This window comes from Aureobasidium melanogenum (assembly GCF_000721775.1).
Source record: "Aureobasidium melanogenum CBS 110374 unplaced genomic scaffold scaffold_3, whole genome shotgun sequence".
Lineage (NCBI taxonomy): Eukaryota > Fungi > Ascomycota > Dothideomycetes > Dothideales > Saccotheciaceae > Aureobasidium > Aureobasidium melanogenum.
In genome coordinates this window covers 877,405-897,287 of record NW_024470055.1, presented here as the reverse complement: position 1 = coordinate 897,287, position 19,883 = coordinate 877,405, and the positions used below count along the sequence as shown (strand labels likewise).

General features: G+C 50.2%; 8 protein-coding genes across 8 annotated transcripts; 2 read left to right on the top strand and 6 right to left on the bottom strand.

The window, feature by feature from the left end:
• Window positions 1-290: 290 nt before the first annotated feature.
• M437DRAFT_72752 (uncharacterized protein) lies at window positions 291-1,455 on the bottom strand (the record flags this gene model as incomplete). The annotated part of the gene is made up of 2 exons (XM_041025902.1): window positions 291-1,305; window positions 1,364-1,455. The coding sequence occupies 2 exons, from the start codon at window positions 1,453-1,455 to the stop codon at window positions 291-293; spliced, it is 1,107 nt and encodes a 368-aa protein (XP_040882923.1).
• A 695-nt stretch (window positions 1,456-2,150) lies between these two features.
• On the bottom strand, window positions 2,151-2,639 carry M437DRAFT_63438 (uncharacterized protein; the record flags this gene model as incomplete). Its single annotated transcript, XM_041024252.1, has 1 exon — window positions 2,151-2,639. The coding sequence occupies one exon, from the start codon at window positions 2,637-2,639 to the stop codon at window positions 2,151-2,153; it is 489 nt and encodes a 162-aa protein (XP_040882922.1).
• A 574-nt stretch (window positions 2,640-3,213) lies between these two features.
• On the bottom strand, window positions 3,214-5,964 carry M437DRAFT_40664 (uncharacterized protein; the record flags this gene model as incomplete). Its single annotated transcript, XM_041020227.1, has 5 exons — window positions 3,214-3,702; window positions 3,753-5,314; window positions 5,474-5,780; window positions 5,807-5,808; window positions 5,829-5,964. The coding sequence occupies 5 exons, from the start codon at window positions 5,962-5,964 to the stop codon at window positions 3,214-3,216; spliced, it is 2,496 nt and encodes an 831-aa protein (XP_040882921.1).
• Window positions 5,965-6,435: 471 nt separating this feature from the next.
• On the bottom strand, window positions 6,436-9,096 carry M437DRAFT_41653 (cysteine proteinase; the record flags this gene model as incomplete). The annotated part of the gene is made up of 4 exons (XM_041020414.1): window positions 6,436-8,083; window positions 8,144-8,457; window positions 8,512-8,743; window positions 8,798-9,096. 4 exons carry the CDS (start codon window positions 9,094-9,096, stop codon window positions 6,436-6,438), a joined length of 2,493 nt encoding a protein of 830 aa, XP_040882920.1.
• A 1,077-nt stretch (window positions 9,097-10,173) lies between these two features.
• M437DRAFT_81742 (mitochondrial carrier) lies at window positions 10,174-11,289 on the top strand (the record flags this gene model as incomplete). The annotated part of the gene is made up of 3 exons (XM_041027611.1): window positions 10,174-10,274; window positions 10,328-10,875; window positions 10,928-11,289. 3 exons carry the CDS (start codon window positions 10,174-10,176, stop codon window positions 11,287-11,289), a joined length of 1,011 nt encoding a protein of 336 aa, XP_040882919.1.
• Window positions 11,290-11,357: 68 nt separating this feature from the next.
• Window positions 11,358-12,215, bottom strand: M437DRAFT_41700 (uncharacterized protein; the record flags this gene model as incomplete). The annotated part of the gene is made up of 1 exon (XM_041020423.1): window positions 11,358-12,215. One exon carries the CDS (start codon window positions 12,213-12,215, stop codon window positions 11,358-11,360), a length of 858 nt encoding a protein of 285 aa, XP_040882918.1.
• Window positions 12,216-16,935: 4,720 nt separating this feature from the next.
• M437DRAFT_41671 (eukaryotic translation initiation factor 3 subunit K) lies at window positions 16,936-17,952 on the top strand (the record flags this gene model as incomplete). Its single annotated transcript, XM_041020416.1, has 3 exons — window positions 16,936-17,105; window positions 17,343-17,842; window positions 17,909-17,952. The coding sequence occupies 3 exons, from the start codon at window positions 16,936-16,938 to the stop codon at window positions 17,950-17,952; spliced, it is 714 nt and encodes a 237-aa protein (XP_040882917.1).
• Window positions 17,953-18,307: 355 nt separating this feature from the next.
• Window positions 18,308-19,657, bottom strand: M437DRAFT_81738 (uncharacterized protein; the record flags this gene model as incomplete). Its single annotated transcript, XM_041027610.1, has 2 exons — window positions 18,308-19,480; window positions 19,535-19,657. 2 exons carry the CDS (start codon window positions 19,655-19,657, stop codon window positions 18,308-18,310), a joined length of 1,296 nt encoding a protein of 431 aa, XP_040882916.1.
• Between the last annotated feature and the right edge of the window lie 226 nt (window positions 19,658-19,883).

The following is a 19,883-nucleotide window of genomic DNA, read 5'->3' as shown; positions in this document are numbered from 1 at the left end:
GTTGAGTCGCGATGCGTGCTGTATTTCGTCCAATTGGTATGAACGGAACTGGACAGTGAAGGCCAATTACACTCGGAAACCCAAAAGCGGTCGATGACTGTTTAAATAGATTTTGTGCGGGTTGGTTCGTTGGTCCGATCTCGCGGGGCTCGTGGGGCAGGCAGGGCCAAGGCCGTGCCTGTTGAGCGCGCATCACGCTGTTTCAGCCGCGGCCGCTGGAATGTCATTCGAGTCGTCCAATTCAAGCAGTCGCATTACTTCTATGGCCAATTGTTCTACATGTCTATTCTTTACTGCTTACCAATTGCCTCACTGAAGCCACCAAGGAATCTCCATCTCGTCTTTGCATCCAGATCCTTTTCTCGCCAGTGATTCAACGAGTCAGGGAAGAAGTCAAGAGCTCCCAACAAACTTGCGTCATGCGCTATGATCAAGAGAATGTCATCTGAAGCATCAAACTCCTGCATGCCCTCTACAGTCCAGTGATTCGTTTCGAGGTTATGGCAAAAGCCCTCTGTGGCCTCGTAGTAAGGCTCGTTTGCGCTCTTGTTGCAATGTACCTCCTGCAAGAGGTGACCAGGACAAACAGGTTGAGGTAGCGGCTTTGGCGAAGGCGAGATTTCTGTCGGAAGAGGCTGGTATTGGGAAGGTCTGAACTCTCCGGCATGATGGCAAGCATCGGCACCCATCATCACAAATGTCGCTTCCTTGTCCAATGGTGCAGTAGTGCGGGCCAAACCACACATGTGTCCAACCGTATGGCCAGGCGTATCCAGAAGGTAGAATGAGCCATCTCCAAAATAGTCGTAAGCATAGAAGCGTCCAATCTTCAGCCCAGCTCCTTCACGCTTAATATCCACCTCTCGCACATCACGGCCCTCAAAGTCGCTCTGTAGATTAGGAGAGTCCTTGTTGATAGGGTACCCAGGTAGATGAGCAGCCTTGAAACCAGGTCCAACGATAAGCTGCGTCGATGAAGGGAAGGTTGTCATATCTCCAACATGGTCAAAGTGATGGTGAGAATAAATCACACCGTCGATAACACCACCTTGGATATCGAAACCTGCTTCCTGCAGGATATCTGCAGTGTTCTTCTCAGCTTTTACAGTCCAGCCCTTTGATTTGAAGTCATTCACAAGAGATGGTGGCATGTTATCGACATCTTTACGGATTCCCAGGTCGAACACGAGGCGCTTGCCAGAGTCGTGTTCGATGAGAAAGGAGAAGGTAGGACCGGTCAAGCGGGTTTGGCCCTTGTATTCAGGCTTCACAAGCATTTCAATGGGCAAGTCGACATATGATGTACTGACACCGTGTCAGAATACAATCAAGGGCAGAAAGCGAACAAACAAAGGCTTGATACCTGTCAATGATGGATACTTTGACGAACTTGTCTGATTGTGGTATGGCGAGCTCAGGAGCTGGCTTGGGAGTTGCCAGATATTCGTTAGACATGATGCAATGAATTTATGTGAGGCGGCTTAGGTATAGGGAAAACTGATTTATAGAATGAGTGTCAGACAGTTCAGTAGATTTATCTATCGCAATGGTTTTGCTATGAATGTCATTGTTTGATACAGCGACGTCATGAGCGGGCTCCAGCGGACCGGCTCTTGCGGCTTTCGGGAGGTAGTGGAAGAACGTCGGGACAGCCAGCGAGTCCCAAGCTTTGTGCAAAAGACAGAAACTCGCTTGTTGTTTGCGCTTCGAAACTTTGCTGTTCAGCATCAGCGTCGCTACTTTCCTAGAATATTGTGGTGAGAAAAAGACGTCCGAGCTGCTTGCCCAATTGTAAAGATGTGATTGCGCAATCCGCCAAAAGGTACAGTATGCGTGTCTTCTCCTTGTTCTCTACCCTCGCCATGCAGCAGTCTAGCAACAGCTAGCTGCAACTGTGTATCTCTCTTTAGAGCAATAGATTCGCGGTATCTGCAAAGGCGAAGAGCAAAGGTATCGAAAGATGCCGTCGTTCGCAAATAAGCCGGAGCGCACTCTTGAGCGCCGATTCGAAAGGGTCGGCGTGGGTGGAGTGAGCTTGACTTGGTTGGACTGACATGCATTCAACGTATGTTACTGCCTTTGAAGCTGCTCGTAGATGTAATAAGCCGATAGATAAAAATCAAGGCGGTGTTGTGTGTAAGCAGTTCCAATCACTTCAGAATGGTGTGCGCGCCTCTTGCAGCCAAGTACTCCTGGACCTGAGCAGTGCTCAAAGTCTTGATGACAGAGTAGACCTCGGTATTGTGGTAGCGCAGACCGGTCTTGGGGTCGCTGTACGGCGCAGGCAGACCAGTGATGTCGCAGTACTTTTGCTTGGGCTTGAAGGATGGCGCAGCCTGAATGGACGTGTATGTGTAGCTCGGGGTCACGATGGGTTGCGCGGGTTGCGGATCGGGCAGAGCAGCTTCAGGCTGAGGAGTGCCGGCAGCACTGTTGTTGCGCGTGGCCTGGACTGATTGTTGCAGCAGTTGCTGTTCCTTGCGCTGGGCCTCGGAAACAATTTGCTTGACAGTCTTGTTGCGGCGCTGGGCAGGCTTCCATCTTGGGTTGCGGAAAGGCTTGTGGATCTTTTGCATGTCAAGCTTGTCGAGCAGCGCCATGTGATTGCTCTCGTCTGATGCTGTCGTGATGGGCGCCATGATGAGGGTGTTGGCTCGATATGCGGCTGGGCTCGGGATTCTGGATGCGACGAAGTTGCGGTGAAATGAGACTGGCTAGCAGCGATGTATCGAAGATTGGTCGATGACTATTGTGAGGAACGTAAACGCGTGAGAGAGCTGAGTTCGAGATGGCGAGATCTGGAGCTCCTACCGTCGGCAATCCGGGGATGCCCATCTTCTGGGGCAACCCTGACCTTATATCCGTTTCACTGTTTCCATGTCGAACCAATCTGTTATCAGCACACATTCTTTCAGAGGGGTCAACTTGAATCTGATAGAGTCGTTCGGTAAGAGGCTGCTATGCACAAAGAGCCAGAGTGTATTTCGGACATTCTGAACAGAGCTTCAAGACTCCATCATTCGATTCTGGATTTGTAATGATAACGATCAGACATTAAACTAAATGGTCTACCGAACGAAAGAAGACGACGAGAATCGAGTAACACAACAAACCGACATTAGACGAGAAAAACCGAAAAGTTGAAAGGCAACCAGGCTTGAGCCTTATCCTGTAGCATCCCATGACCCCATGTAATCAGTATCACAAGACTTATCAGAGCCTTGCATGCCTGGCCTTGAAAACAGCCACCTTGTCATCGTAATAGCGGATCTCTCGCAGTCTGAGCGTCGGTAAATCCTGTTCGTTGTCGGACAGACCAAGTTCGCTGTCCACATAGGAGTCAGTTGTATCAGAGGCCGCATCCTCACTGTCAATATCGTCCTCGTTGTCCCCGTCTTCGAAGTCTTCGTCATCTGAGCCCTCATGCTCGTCGTCTTCGTCTTCACTGTCAGAGTCATCCTCGGGCCCAATTCTGCTGCGATCTGTGCTTCTCGAGCCCGGTTTTTGTTCCAGTATCTCAAAGCACTTCTTCATGATGCCCAGGTAGCAGAGGCATGATTCTGGGCGAAGCGTCACAATGTCCACAACTTGGAGTGCTAGTTCCCTGGCATCCGGGAGGCTTGATTGGCTGTGGTTAACAAGATAAGGTATGTATAGCGATCGGAGTTTCGGCAGAGATGGAAGGCGTTGCAAGAAATAGTGCTGGCAAGATTGTCAGCAAAGGACTCATGAAAATTTTCTGTTGAACTTACCCAATCGCGATAGTCTAGCACAGCCCCCAGCTCCCTCAGACATGGCATCTTCCCCAAGAATTTGATGATCTCACGAGTGAACATCCACTGTCGCCAAATTACGCCGGCTCCTGGTAACTCTACAACACTTCTCTCGCCGCTTTCAATCAAGAGTTTGCTCAAACTAGTCCTATGTCTGCGTATAACCCCATTAAATATGGAGTCCAAAGGCACGCTTGCAGGATTCGAAGAAGTGTGCAAGAAGAACACCGATTCCAGACTGTTTGGTCGAAGTGTCTCCTTGACGAACGAGATCAATGAGGGTGTAACTTCATCCGTGGAGATGTGTTTCAGATTCAAACTGTATGTCTTCTCTGACTTTGAGTGTCTGCTCGATGGATGTGAGATGGGGTCGACCATTCCCGTCACATATCTTGGCTTAGTAGACGGACTAGACGCGAATTGGCGCCGCAAAGCTTTCCATAAAAGCTCGTGATTGTAGCAGCGGAGCAAGGTGAGAGTTGTCAAGACGGACCAATCAATGGCATTTAGCATCACAGGAATTGACAAGGGCACATCTTCCAGCTCGAGTGCGTCTAGCAGGAGCTTTTTGGATAATTCTGATGCCTGGTCGTCATTTTCTTGAGAAGAACTCTTGCCTTGTGTGTCCGGTGAATCCTTGAGACGATAAGGCAGTGAGATTGAAGGTTGCTCAATGGTAGTGCTCGAGTGCTCATGTGTGGCTGATCCGGATATCGAAGTCTTGGGAGTAGCCTGAATGTGCTCAACACTGATCATCATTTCATCGTCAGCGCCGACTTCTAATAATGACTGCGTTGTGCTTAGTGCTGCTTCTTCAGAGCTCAGAAGACCACTATCGGGAATAATAGTCGATGTATCCGATGTGTTGTCGAGGGCGCTTGAGATTTGTGAGGTGCCGATTGTCACGTTAGACCTTCGCCTTAGTCGACTCGATCGTCCAGCCCGAGATTCAACAGATCGCAGGTCGAAGATCATGCCTGTCAAGATTCCGAGAACACCGCCCAGACGCTTTTCACCAAGCGTGATGCATGACAAGACAGGATTGGCTCGGTCGACTTGTTGGACATCATCTCCTTCCCAAACGTAGTTGAACTCTCTGTGTTTCGCAAGATTTGCGATTCCAATCCGCAACTCACGTAGCTTGTCAACCGAGCGATGAATGAGAACACTCAGCTCGTCGAGGTACTGAACTTCATCGATATCTAGCACACTTAAACTTTTTAGTGGAGGCAGGATAGAGAAAGATGGATTCTCGACATGGTTCAAAGCACTCAAGCGAGGAGGTGCATCGCCTTGTTGGCGTGTGACATGGACAGGGGGACTATGAGGCTCGGCATAGTTATCGTGCCAACGAACAGCGACTCGTTCTAAACGACAAGGCTTGTCGTCTTCGTGGTCGGCTAATGACGAGAGGGCGTCCCATACAGCACTAAGTACGCCAGTGGGCATATCCCATGTGAAAGACTCGAGACTTCGCATTCGAGCGATTGCTAGTGCGACAAGAGTACCGAGCATCTTGCCGCCCTCTTTTGTGATGAGGTCTGTTATAATCAGGGTTAGCACACTTTTTTCTTACAGAAGTCTAATTCGAGCTTTGTGAGTCTGCTCTGATGCAGCAGGTTACTTTGCAACGAACCAGATTATAGAGACCAGAAGAGCAAATAGCAAACCAGCAGACGGCAACAATCAGTAATACTCACAATCCTGGACCCACTCTGATGGACCGTTGCCTAACGAGAACTTTTTGGTAAAGGAAGCAAAGTGGTTGCCGCGGCGTCTTCTTATCCGTTGGTCCATGGATTGACCACGACGACTGGCGAATACCTCCTCTGCCATGACCAGGGTAGAGAGGCCATAAGTGAGAGCATCGACGCCAGCTCGGGGCTCTGAACCAGTAGCATTATCAGGCCAGACGATGTCAAACCTGCTGTAGATAAAAGGTATAGTCAGAGCATGAAGTGTCGAATGGCAGAGAGCAAGAGAAGTCAGGTCATTAGTGTGATTCAGCTGTTGCGACAAGTCAGTCGATGTACGCCTATTCTGCTGTGGAACGACATGCCTCTCTTAAGATAGCGTTGAGGATTTCTACGGGCAGATCGAGCAAGTGCTTCGGCCGTATCGCCTTGTCGGGTCCTGCAATAAGAACGCCATCGATATCTTGTCCGAGCAGAGGAGGATTATGGTTGGTCATAGTCGCATGTCGGCGTCCACTTTGGTGACTTTCAGAGGCTGCCATGGGCTTGTCTTATGAAGGGCGCATGCCAAAATACCACCCAAGGCTTTCGTACTCGCGTCTCCAGCGCCAGAATTCACTGCAGGCCAAGGATATTGTTTTACGCAGAGGGAAGACCAAATATTTACACATGAATGATGAGACTCTGAAAGTCTGGCACCTGCTCACTAGGGTCGAATGCGCACGGACAGTCGCGGGGATCAAACGGCGCGGTTCGGGCGGTTGCTTGTTTGCTACTAACCTTTTTAGACATCACCCATCCGAAGCTATCGAACTGCACACTTGGGTTCTTTGAATCCAAAAATGGGAAATTCTCTGCGGAAACCACAGCGAAAGTATTGTGCATTTCTATAGCTACACTGTGACAGTCTTTAGCACATGGGAAGGTCGTACCACCACAAAGCCACTACCATTCTAAAGTATTACCACTCAGTCGACCTCCCATCTCCTCCAGACTCCTATATCGACCGTGTCGGGTGCATCTGTGAATGTCTCGATTTGGAACATCTCTCCTTGCGAGTCCATGGGAGTAAACATTCGCTCAATGACCAGCCACACCTTGCCCATCTCCTGTGGTGAGAGATCAATCTCGCCTGTTCGTACTCCAGCGGATGAGTCACTATATTCTCCATTGGAGCTGGCAATCAAGATTCGCCGCTGAGGTCCCGTGCCTATCTCCAATGTGACACGGATCATGCTCCTCTGCCGAGTCTGGCCCGTCTTTGCAATCTCTTGGAGCCCCGTCTGCTGAACTTGTTTAACGAAAACATCGAGTTTAGTGAGACGTTTAGGCGCGATCGGTGCCGCTAGCACGCGCTGCTGTCCTTCAAAAATCGCTTTGGCCCAAGCGCGTCCCAGTCGTCCTGCACCTTGCCGTGGGAGTAGCGAAAGCTGTGTAGCCACCATACTGTCGACTCGCAGCCTGAAGTTTCCTTTCTGCCCGGCTTCGAATGTAGAGCAGATGATTGTATAAGTACCTGCTTCGAGCTCTGCGTATTGTGCTAGGGCACATCCACGACGATAATCTTTCGAATCGAATACAATATCCTTGGACCTCACCGCTTGAACCCGAGAGCCTCGACCATGCACCAACTTCACATGAACGTGCAACTGCTCCACTTCTGTCTCGAGAAGCAATGCGATTGGTGTTCTCGCAGGAACAACAATGCTGAACTGCGGATTCTGTGAATATGTCGGCGAGTGAGCGTTGCCACCTGCACTCTCGTCCGTCCAAGCCGCGGGGATTATCTTTTGACAAGGATACTTGTTTGGTGCCTCATCGACTGTGATACGTTGCTCCGCAAAAACAGAGAGGGTGAAAGTATGAACGGCGGGTCCGAGGTCTTGCTCGACTGGAACAACCGTGTATTTTTTGCCGGCTTCCAAATTATCCAGACGAAGAAGAGTTTGTGGAGAGTCCACGAAAGGTCCGCGTTGCAAAGCCCCATCACTCAGGTATACTTTTGCGCCATTGTTGTCAAATAAGTATAGGCTGATGTATTCTGAAGGATGGTCGTTTTCTCTTCCATCTCTGAAATGCCGGCTCAGAAGAAACCATACAGTACACGGAGCTACCACAGACACACGGAATTGTTGGTTGTTGCTGAAGCTCTTGTACTTGCTGCTCAAGGATGAGGCTGACAAGTCCCAGGCGAAATGGATATCCTGACGATAGTTGAAGAGTCCTGGGTTCCAATTCAGGTAGATAGACTCGAAGTACTGCATGACACTATTAAGGTCTATCCAAAAAGTGCCGGGTGTTAGCTTATCATCCTGATTTAGCAGATCTCGCGATGAGGGAAGCACTTCTTCGTCTTCGTCATCTTGATCATCAACAGGAGACCTAGGAATGCTTCCTCGCCACGACATCCCTTCGCACCAGGGGTTCTTGACGAGCATCAGCTTCTGTCCGTTGACTTCTCTCATGTCTAGTACGGCATAGTCATGTTCTCCTGCAAGACCGATGGCGCGTTCGGTACGACTAGAGATTTTGCCAGTGCCCATGGTTATCAAGACATCGCCGTATTGATGTGACTTGAAAATACGCTTCCAGATGTTATTAGGAATGGTATCGTCACTGTGTGTTTAATTTGATGAGCGAGATTTTCATATGTGGTGAAAAGTCATCTGAACATACCTTTGCAAGAAGATTTGCTCAGGGATCCACCCGCTCAGGATCCAAAGGTCGGTTCCAGAGTTACTTCCGGGAAAATCGTAGCTACCTCGAACTTTGAGATAAGCCTTTTCGATCAAGGCAGGCCATAGAAGGCTCGGGTTGTGGCGATCAATGACATGCAAGACTCTCGATGATTTGGACACAGGGAGAAAATCGTCGATCTCGATTCTTCTGTGAGTTCCGTTGAAGTTGAGCTTGAGAGTATACTTGCCGTTCGGAGACAATTCAGGACGTCCCTGGTCAGCGTCGTACGGAAACATCATGGAGCCCAGAATCTAGTAGTGAATCAGCTACAGGTGATAGATAGTTCCTCCATTAGCGGGATGTACCTTTGCATGGCCTCTTTCACCACGAGCAACCAGAGCACATAGACTTGCAACAACTGAACAGTCCGTCGCGGCATCTTGGACGAGATCAATGGTACGCGACGAGCTCATGGTGGGACCTGCTTGTCTCTCTTGGGGTGTGTACCATGCGGGAGGCGGAAGAGCCTCAGCCGCACGTTTCCAATCGTCGAACACTTCAAGCTGCGCGGAAGAGAGACGCAATCTCGGCGTATCACTAACCATTCGTCAGTCTCAATCTTTGAAGAAGCCGATTGATAGCTGAACGCACGTGAAGCGCTCTTGACCATCTGAGATTTGAAAGTCCGAGTTCTGCGGCGCCCCAGTCCATGGAGGGAACTTGAAGCCATTGAGGTGAGAAGCTTTCAGGAGTAAGATCTGCTCTGAAGTAGGCAGTTTACGATCTGACTTCGGTTCGACTAGCTTGAGCACTCTAGTGACATCGATCTCGGAACGAGGTACCCAATCGCTAACGTGTTTGATGCGTTGTGCTTCATCAAGAAAGAATTCACTCTTTTTCCTCATTGATTTCTTAGTCTCTGAGTCTTGTGATATTCTCATAGCATTCATGGCGGTTTGAGCGGCCTCGATGGCCATCTTGAGGGCAGCATCACGGGATGGTGCAGAGGGGATTCCATGCTCAAGTGTCTAGTAGACGATCTTGTCAGCGTGTTCAGAAACCTGGATTTGTTTGAGTCACAAACCTGAATCTTTGACCGCAAGGTCGAGATGTCTTCAGAGGAGGCCATCCTCTGGACCCATTGGCAACACAGGATCTCGAACCGCGCCGACGTGTTTATTCAACTTGATTGGCGCATGTGATGTTGACGCAAGGTGGGGGCGCTCTGTCGGGTTTGGAAACGCTCGCTGTGGCTGGGAGCGCGGACCTCCTCGTGTGCCAAAGTCTATAACTACAACATAAATCCATCGTACTACGACTACGAAAGAGAGCAGACTATAGGCTATAGAAAGGCATGATTTTCTCAGAAACATGGGCATGTCCAAAGAGAGTCTATGATCTGTCGCATCTCAGTGGATACTGTTCTGTTTCTTCTTAGTATTGTGCTTTTCTATAGCTATATGCGTTACATCCTTTAGCAGACGGAGGAGGGACTGCCGCGACCCCAGATTTTCAGAAAGAAGCTTGCCGCATCCGGAACGGACTCGGAATTGACTCTTGTGAGAGAACGAGTTCTCGTTCCGCCCATCTCGAGAACACGCTTTTCTGTAATTACGAAGGATCTAGTGAAGAGCAGATCGTCTCGGACCAAATTCGTTGATTGCTCAGAATATTGAAGAAGGCACCCTTCACCTGCAGCTAAGTAATGAATCTCAATTCTCAACAGTGTCTGCAACATTCTTATCTGCTTGTGAAAGAGTAACCGAAAGACCTCGGCAAAAACAATAATTTGGGGGGTGACGTTGGTTGTAACACCGACCGAGGTCGCCATATACCACACACCTTCGAACGTACAAACAATCTTGTGCTCCCGGTTTTGAGGACCAGAACTAAACCCGAAGATCTGGTAGAACGCCCCCTTGTCAGGAATTCGGTAGTCCAGCGAAAGACACGAAAGCTATACTTCTCAGCCCGTCTGTCTATCCTTCTACCTACCAGCTACCCTCTCAAGCCCGTTCGACCGAATAATGGGCGTTCAATCCAAGGAGGCCATTCCGCCATGGGGACTGGCAATCGCTGGTGCGACTGGCGCTCTTTTCGCCAACGCTCTTGTATACCCGCTGGACATGTACGAAGCTTCATTTCTGGTCCAAGGTGTTCCAGCTGCTAATCTCCTAACAGTGTCAAGACGCGTCTGCAAGTTCAAGTAAAGAGAAAGCCCGAAGATGTATCGACTACCACAAATGACCGACACTACGAAGGCACCCTGCATGCAATCAACTGTATCATCGAGGACGAAGGCTTAGCAGGTCTCTACTCGGGTATGTTCGGTTCGCTTCTTGGAGTCGCAAGCACGAATTTCGCCTACTTCTACTGGTACTCGACTGTCAGAACCTTGTACTTGTCACGAGTCACTATCTCAGGACCTCCTTCGACCGCCATTGAGCTCAGCTTAGGTGCAGTCGCCGGAGCACTCGCACAGCTCTTCACCATCCCGATTGCAGTCGTCACGACGAGACAACAGACACAACCAAAGGGAGACAAGAAGGGCATGTTGGCAACAGCGAAAGAGGTCATCGACAGCGAGGACGGTTGGACAGGGTTGTGGAGAGGCATGAAGGCGAGCTTGGTCCTTGTTGTGAACCCAGCCATCACATACGGTGCATACCAAAGACTCAAGGACATTCTCTACCCTGGAAAAACAAGCCTCCGAGCACACGAGGCCTTCTGTAAGTCGAATTTGGCATCTTTCTTCATCCCGCACGACTCTAACACCAACAGTACTCGGCGCAATGTCCAAAGCCCTAGCAACCATTGCTACCCAGCCACTCATCGTTGCAAAGGTTGGTTTGCAATCTAGACCACCACCGGCTAGAATGGGCAAGCCTTTCGGTTCTTTCCTCGAAGTTATGAAGTACATCATTGAGCACGAAGGCCCTATGGGCCTCTTCAAGGGCATCGGTCCTCAGATTCTGAAAGGCTTGTTGGTGCAAGGACTTCTGATGATGACAAAAGAAAGAATGGAACTCATGTTCGTTCTTCTGTTCAGATATGTACGCAAGCTCCGGGCAGAGAAGCTGCACAAGGTTGCAGAATTCGCAGCCGAGAAGGCGAAGAAAGCCGCCCCTGTCGTAATGAAGTAGACGAAACATATGGGCGTTGGGGGCTAGGGTCGATATACTATTTGCAATTATATACAGACAGTAACCAATCATGTCTTCAGACCTTTCAAAGTAGCGTCCGAAGAAGACAGAAAAGCGGACAACTTTGCGATAGCAACATGTGCAGACACTGTCATGTATGATTGGGCAAGGACGAGAGCATCCTTCTCGGCAAACGAAGTGTTCTTAATGAGTCCATCTAGTACTTCCTGCCCCAAGAGGTCCGGCAGGTGATACTGTGAGATACCGAGATCCGAGAGAGATTGCGGCTGACTTTCTTTACGGAGATACAAGATGCATGCCGACGAAGGGCACTCTGTGGTGGACTCGAATGGGATTACCAGCTTTGCATTTGGTTTGCTGAGAAGCCAGGTCAATTTACGAACCACGGAAGAACGTAATTGAGAGAGGATGACCTCGTCCATGTGGCTAGGCCACTGATAATCATTTCTGTTTTTCAGACCAAACTTGAGGTCATGGCCCAGTAAGCGCTGCCAGTTCTTCTTCTGGCCAAGACTTCTCAGGAGTTGACGAGAATTGAGAACATAAGCGCGTGAAGTCTGTCGAGACTTGTCAACAGGAGCGAGATATGGCACAAGTTTGTCATTCTCATGTCGACGGAAGCTGGTAGCAAATGGTAGTAGATGATGCGAAGGCAGTCTGGCGGCTGTGTAGTTACATTGGCGAACAGAAGTGGCCAGAGCATTCGCATAAGGGTTGGTAGCTACTGCTTTTCGAAAAGGTGTCAAAGATTCAAGTGGCTGTTGTTCGCGAACAGGCCTTTGCTTGGCTGGTTGCAAAGCGGGAGACACAGGCAAGCCATGGTTGTTGATGAGAGGTATGCGCCGACCACGAGTGTTGGAAGGCGCAAGGTGAGAGTTCCATCTACACCATTGTTTACTTGACATTGAAACGTGAACCAACGGAACAGACAGCGACCGTCAAGATGGAAGATCTGGAGGACGGGATTCTGAAGATTCAAATCACATGTCATGGATGCCCGATGATGGTCGGCAAACCGAAGCCGACGGGAGCCTTTCCCTTTTGGGTTGTTTAGAAAACAAAGCTCCATCTCCACTTTCGCGTCTGTCTTCGATAGCTGTAATTGTATCGCCTTGCATTTTTCCAACAATATTTTGTTCGAGTCGCATTCGCCAAATCGTGTCTGAGCGAAGCGCCGACTAGCCCACCATGGCTTACAACTTCGTCGACACTCCGCGCACCGACATGGCCGACTTGACACGCTTCGATGCCGATGCTCTGTCTTTTTCCATGGAGCAGCCCTTTCCCTCACCCTCCAAGGACCCCAAGAACGACCTCGTACGTCAAATGAAAGCCCGTCAAGGGGCTTCACAGTCTATCAAAACCCCGCGCGCGCGGAACAGTCTAGTCAATGCCAGGAATGGTCCCTCCAAGAACGAATTCACTCCTCTGCTGAAGAGTGCCGCACACAATCGCTTTCGCTCAAGAGAGAACAAGGAGAACCACAACGACTTGCTCAACAGTGTCCTGAGTGGTCGCGCTCCTGCCACCCCTGCTTACCTCAAGCCTGGCTACGTCGAGTCTCACACACCAGGACTGCCTGTCAACAGCAGTATCATGGATCACGATCACACTGGTAGTTCTCAGGGTGAAGGTACACCCGTTCCACCCGCCATCGCAAGTAGTAGTATCATGTCTACACCAATGCCTATCCTGCCCCAGAGAGACGGTGGTCTGGTCGATCAGGGCAACGTCCTCACACTGCGCGAACAGGAAGCTGTGAGTGTTACATGTTGCCCGCACCTTGGTGATAGATACTGAATCTCAATCTACAGAAGCTCGACGCCGTAACGAAAGAAAACTTCAACCTGAAACTCAAGATCCATTTCCTGGACGAGAACCTGAAGCGCACTGGAACCGAGTATCAGCAAGAGGTCATCAAGCAGAACACCGAGTTGAAGACCGACAACACCCAACTCTCCCACGAGCTCAAGAAGCAGAGAAAAGCCATCGAGCGCGCTGAGGCCGAGTTAGAGCAATACCGCCAACAGCTTCGCGATTATGCCGAGAAGATCAAAAGGAAGCACACAGATGACATAGTCAAGGAAGAGATGGAGCGTTTGCGTCAACAAGCCGAGAAGAACCAGAGCCTGGCAGACGAGCGAGAGGAGCAGATCAACGAGCTACAGCACAGACTCAACAACGCCGGAAACTCCTCGAACGAGAAGGTCAAAGACCTGCAAGATGATATCGCTGATCTTGAAGCCGAGATTCGTGCAAAAGAGATTGATTTGGACACAAAGGATGAGCAGATTGAAAAACTCGAAAAGAAGCTCAAGGATGCACAGTCTGATGATGGCGAAGCTGAAGGTCTGCGAGCAGACATTGCCGACCTTGAGGCCGAAGTACGCGCCAAAGAGGAAGAAGTCGATTCCAAGAACGAAGAAATCGAATCGCTCAAACAGAAGCTTAAGGAAGTTCAGACCGATGATGAGGAGCTCAATGGCCTTCGCGAAGACGTTGCAGCACTCGAGGCCGATCTTGAAACCCGAGAACGCGAGCTCATCGAACACCGCGAGGAGATTGAGGAATTGAGACATCAAGTCAGAAGCGCTCAGAGTGCGGACCGATCAACGAAGAAGCTTCGAGATAGCCTGGAAGAACTGGAGAATCAGCTCAGAGAGAAAGATCAAGTCATCGATCTGAAGCACAACGAGCTGCGTGCATTGGAAAAACGATTGCAAACTTCAGAAACAGCCCATACGACCGAGATGCGAGAGATGGAAAGCGAATTGCAGGAGAAGGACTTTTCACTTGAGCAGAAGGACGGAGAAATCAGGGCTTTGCAGGATCGCTTACAAACTGCAAGAGGCAGTTGGGATGCAGAAGCCATGCAGACCGATGCTCGTCTGCAAGAGAAGGATCAGCTTGTCTACGAAAGAGAGTCGCAACTCCGTGAAGCCACTCGCCAGGTTGAAGAGCGCAACCGTGAGATTGCGGACCTCAAGCAAAGTCTCAATTCTATCGAGAACGGCACCAACGCACAAGCCCAGCAATTCAGACAGCAAGCCGAACAAATTCGACAACTCCAGGAACGCTTGCGATCCACTGAGGCCAGTGCAGGCGCCGAGCGAGATGAGAAGTCAGACATCATTGCTTCAAAGGATCGCGAGATTCGCAGCTTGCAATCGAGACTTCGCGGTCAAGAGGGCGAAGAAAGCAACGAGATTAGATTTAAGACCGAACACATCGAGCAGCTTGAAAGAGACATACAGCTGAAGAATCAGCAGGCTTTGCAGATGAACACGGAGATGCGTGCTTTGAAAGATCGCATGGCTAGCATGGAAACACCAACAAAGAAGAACTCTATGCTTAGCCAACAAGCAGACCAGATCCGCAACCTCCAGCAGGCTCTTCGCGCTCTGTCAAGCGAAAAGGACGCCGAACTGAATGAGCTCGAGAAGCATTTGCAGTCTGCCGAAACTGAATTGGACGCCCACACCAAGAAGGTTCAACAACTGCAAGAGCGACTTAAGTCAGCAGAAAGAGACCAATCCTTCGCCGGTCACATGGATGAAGATATGCAAGAGAAGCAAAAGACCATCGAGCAGCAGGAAGACCAGCTGCTGGATCTGCAGACCAAGCTTCGCAAAGCCTTGCAAGAGAAGGAATCTGAGATGATAACTTTCGAGTCACGTCTTCGTCAAGCTAAGCAAGAAGCCGAACACGAGAAGCAGCAGCTCAAGCAAGACCATCAAGAGGCTTTGGAAGCCCTCGAAGACGAAATCATCGTGTTGGAATCGAACGTTGAAGACGCACAGCGCGAGAAGTCAGCATTGCAGCAAAAGGCTCAACTCCTGGAGAGAGATCTCGTAGCATCCAAACAAAACGGCACACCAGTACGCGAACGCAACGAGCTGCGTTTGAAGCTGAGAAACGCCGACATGGAGCGAGAAAACCTCAAGAACCAGATACAAGACCTTGAGCGCGAGCTCGACGCAGCCTGGCAAGCAAAGGAGAACGGCACGCCTGTACGCGAGCGCAATGAACTTCGTGCGAAGTTAAGAGAGTCGCAAACGGAGATCTCCAAGCTTCAAAACCGCATTCAGTCTCTCGAGTTCGATCTGGAATCTGCCCAAGCCGACAAGACGATGGCTGATGAGCGTATGGATCTGCACGAGTCACTCAAAGAAGCCAAGATAGAAGCGGAAGACCTGCAGCTGCAAATCTCAGAACGTGACAAGAAGATCGCTGCTCTTTCGAAGAAGGAGGCAGAGGCCAGGGTTCATCTTGACGAGGCACGCGCAGAGATGGAACAGCTTCAGTCAGAAGTCTCGGAACGTGATACCAGAATCTCGGGCTACATGACCAAAGAAAGAGAGCTCCGCACGCAGATCCAAGAGTTGAGGGAGGCCAAAGTTCAATTACAAGAGCTAGAACTCCAACTCGGCGAGCGTAAAGGCAGCAGCTCTGGTCACGCAAGACGCGAGGCAGAACTCCGTGTTCAACTTCGTGATGCTAAGATCGAGATGGAAGACTTGCAAGTTCAACTCTCTGAAAAGGAAGAGCGCATCGAAGTCTTGTCCCAGAAAGAAAGAGACCTTCGCGACAGAATCAAGAAGAGCCGAACGACATCTGACGACACACACTTCCTCGAGCAAGATCTCCGCGCCCAGCTACAGGATGTGGAAATCGAGTGTGAGAATCTGCAGAAGCAGCTTGAAGAAAGGGAAACTCGCTTACAATCGTCTCTGAGCCGTGAAAATGAGTTGCGCTCCAAGCTCAAGAACGTCCGTGGCGAAGTCGACGACACACGAACAATAAACCAAAGGGAGATTCGTGGTCTGATTGAGGCCAAGGAGAAGACGCATGCAAGCGAGCTCAAGGGACTTGCTAAACAGATCCAATACATGCGAGCCAAGTGTGATCGTGAAGAAGCGTTCCGCAAGGATTTAGTGTTTAGCAAGCGCTGGTTTTTGATGCAGGTGGAGATGTACGGTGCATGGTAAGTTCTTTCCCAACGACTGCAAAAATAATAAGAGTGTATACTGACTTGGTTCACAGCAACAAAGCAGATCTCAAGCTGCTCGAGGAGATGGGAGTCACACCCAAGACCAAGGCCAGAGAACAGAAGCCAAGCCTCAGATCAGTGGCATACATGGTCATGGCTACTGTACGTATGCGCAAAATGCAGGAAGCGTGGGCAGGCAACAAGAAACTGCACGAGACGTTGATGAAGAAGCTGGATGGCATGAGACGGAAGCAAGGCAAGACGCCGCTACGATGATTGATGAAAATGTATATCTTGTTCGTTGACAGCCGCCGACGGCAAGTCATGTTCTATGTTTAGTTTTGGGTGTTTAGTCGGTGTTGCGGCATGGTACACTGGTTAGGAGTATTAGGGGGTCTTGACCAAATTACAAGGCATCGACAGCGATTGCATTTAAAATGCATAGATTGCGCCTCTCCATAATCTCGTGAAACATTGAGAATGTTGTCAACTTAGAATGAACCTCGCAGATAGAAGTTGGTGGTGGTGAGGCCGCCAAGACCGAGAAATACGGAAGTTTTGGGGTCGACATGGCAGCACGCACAGAATCTTTAACGCAGCCAAGTTCACATATACCAACTCCAGTCACATACAACATGGGTGTTCCTTTCGACTACGCGCCCGAGAGGCCAGAGCACATTGATGCTATCCTGAACGGACTCGACCGCTACAACCCCGAGACCACGACAGTTTTCCAGGACTACGTTGTGTCGCAATGCGAAAACCAGACCTACGACTGCTACGCCAACCTGGCCCTGCTCAAGCTGTGAGTGCCGCCTCTTTCTTTTCGCTCTCTGCTGGATTGCAACCGAGTCTGGTCTTGTTGCATGATGAACAAACACACACGTTTCCTATTACCTGACAGGCGACCGGGGCTTGAATCACCTCATGCCTTTTGATGTCCAATTTATTAGCTCTATCTGATCCGCAACCACTCCTTCTGCAATTGCGCATATCCTCTTTGCTTTGGGAAACCTCAGAACTGACATGTCTGAACAAACAGCTACCAATTCAACCCCCACCTTGGTCGCGATGAGACCATCACCAACATCCTCGTCAAGTCGCTCACCGTCTTCCCCTCGCCTGACTTCAGCCTCTGTCTTGCTCTCCTCCCTCCTCACGTTCTCGCCCCCAACCCAGCCGCCAACTCGCTCGCCGAGGCCGTACAAAAGCTCAACACCCTACACAGCCAGTTGATCGGCGCCTCGTACGACCAGTTCTGGTCCACACTCGACGGAGACGACCTCTACGCCGATTTGATTGCCGATGTCCAGGGCTTCGAGGAGTTGATGCGTATTCGCCAGGCTGTTGTCATCAGCCAGACCATGCAGAGTGTTGATCGTGCTGTTCTCGAGTCGTGGCTCAACTTGAACGGCGAGGCCTTTGACAAGTTTGTCAAGGAGACTTGCGGCTGGAGTGTTGAGGGCAGCACTGTCAGCATTCCTCTCAACAAGGAGAACGAGGCCAGAGGCACTGTTGTGCGTGAGAATGTCAAGTTCGATCGTAAGTCTTTCCTTTACAAGTGATGCCGCAATATTGGAACAACAGACTAACAAGGAACCCCCACAGAATTCTCAAGAATGATCAAGAGAGCATACGAGCAGCCCGCATAAACGAAATGGGATGTACTTGGGTGACCTGACATACGAAAGCATGGCGTTCTACGGATTTTCTTCAACAAAAAAGAGCCTTAGTATATGGGCAAGAAGCTCGAGGGGATATTTGGCAGGGAATACAACTTGATCAAAAGTCGCAAACTCTTTCTGTATCTCCGTGGCAGCAGAGAGAAGAGAAACATGGGCTAGGCATAGAAAAAAGCGTAGTAGCTGTTTATATGCCTTTCTTTTATTCCAAAACACGTTCAAAAGAAACAAGAAACATGACCGTCAACGACTTCTCGTAACAATTTGACACTGTGCATATTTGATTACAATCCCTGATCTCGAGTCTATCGTGGTATCCGGCTCTTTATTTCTTACTGCTCAACTCCTCCCATTGGACTCCGACCCATTCTTCAACGTAACCAACTTCTCCTTCCTTCTGTCCACGCTGCACACAGTCCTTGGAACACACACCAAGAATGATGGTTCCCCACTCCATGCCCTCAAGACCCAGTTCCTCAGCTTCGAGCTCAACGATAGCATAAGGAGTAAGTTGCAATTCAAACAACCTCTCCGCACCACAATTGTTGCACTTTGGCATACCCGACTTAGCAGGTGCAGTAGTCTTGACCTTTGCATTTCCAGCAGCAGCAGACTCTTGATGCGGCGCCAGAAGTTTTCCCACTGCGTCAGACTTGCTGTACAGCAAAGGCGTGCCTGCAAACTCGTATCGCAAAATCTGCTCAGGGTTTTGAGATAGACGGTCTGCAAAGCGTTGGAAGGCTTTATCCATGCTGGACTCGAAAGCATCTTTGACGTCCATGTCCGCGCCTGCTGCGCCAGAGCTTCCTTCGCCGGCATCAATGTCCATGTCTACGCGAGCTTGTGCGGGGATTTCTGGCTTTTCGGCGTCGAGGGTTTCGTAGTCGGCGTCGAGGTAGTAGGAGGGGTAGGGTGCAGGGAAGGAGGATTGTTGGGGCCATGGCTCGCGAGGGCCGGTGGGTGTTGCGGCAGGAGCTTCTGAGCTGGGCTCGGGGGTGGAGATGCGGGCTTTTGAGGCGAAGGTCTCGGAGAGAGATGGGGTGGGTTGTGAGGGTGCTGGTGTGGGAGCTGCGGGCGGAGAAGCAGGTGCTGAAGAGAAGGGGTTTGCTGGGCGTGATGATGCGCCACCAGTCGAGAAGGGGTTGATAGGCGCTGAGCCAGAGGTGGGAGGTTTGACACCGAAGAGCGATTCGCCCAGGTTGGTCTTTGGCGCGGCGAGAGCTGGTGTCTCTTTTGGTGTCTCTTCCTGCTTGGGCTGTTTGGGTTTCTCAACCTCGGCGGGAACTTCAGAGGCGCGGATTGCTCTGAAAGCTCGCACGCTACCAGCCTTCCTTCTGCATGCCTTCCTCTTACATGCCCAGAGGTATAATCGTCGTTCATGGCCGGGAAAGCGGTCGGGTAGGTCGCCGTTCAGTTGGAGTAGCAAGGTCAAGAGATTGTTGCAGTTTTTGCATTTAGCAAGATCGCCTGGTGGAGCAGTCTTTTCGTCCAGCCATGTCTGCGCAAGGTTGTCAGCACATGTATCTATGTATACTAGGTGAGTTCAGCATACCGGGTGGCCGCCCAACTGGCTGGTTGTGTCGTCTACTGCATCCTTTGTCGCATAACCGAGAAGGACATTGGTCTCGGTAAAGTTTTCGTCTTCGAAATCGGAATCGCTGTCGTATGATGCCATTTTATTTTGTGGTTGTGTTGATGTCTTGAGAAAAATTTCCCCAGGCGCTGAAGACCCGCGTCATGTTGGCTCGGCGAGTCGCGCCGACGCTTCACTGTCACATGCTATTTGAGAGGTGAAGTGGTTCGAACAAGACTTTACAGAGAGTTTGGGATGCGCTTTTGATTATTGTATGAATTTGATCATGTCTCGAACGCCTTGATATGCTTCACACCCTTCTATTGCG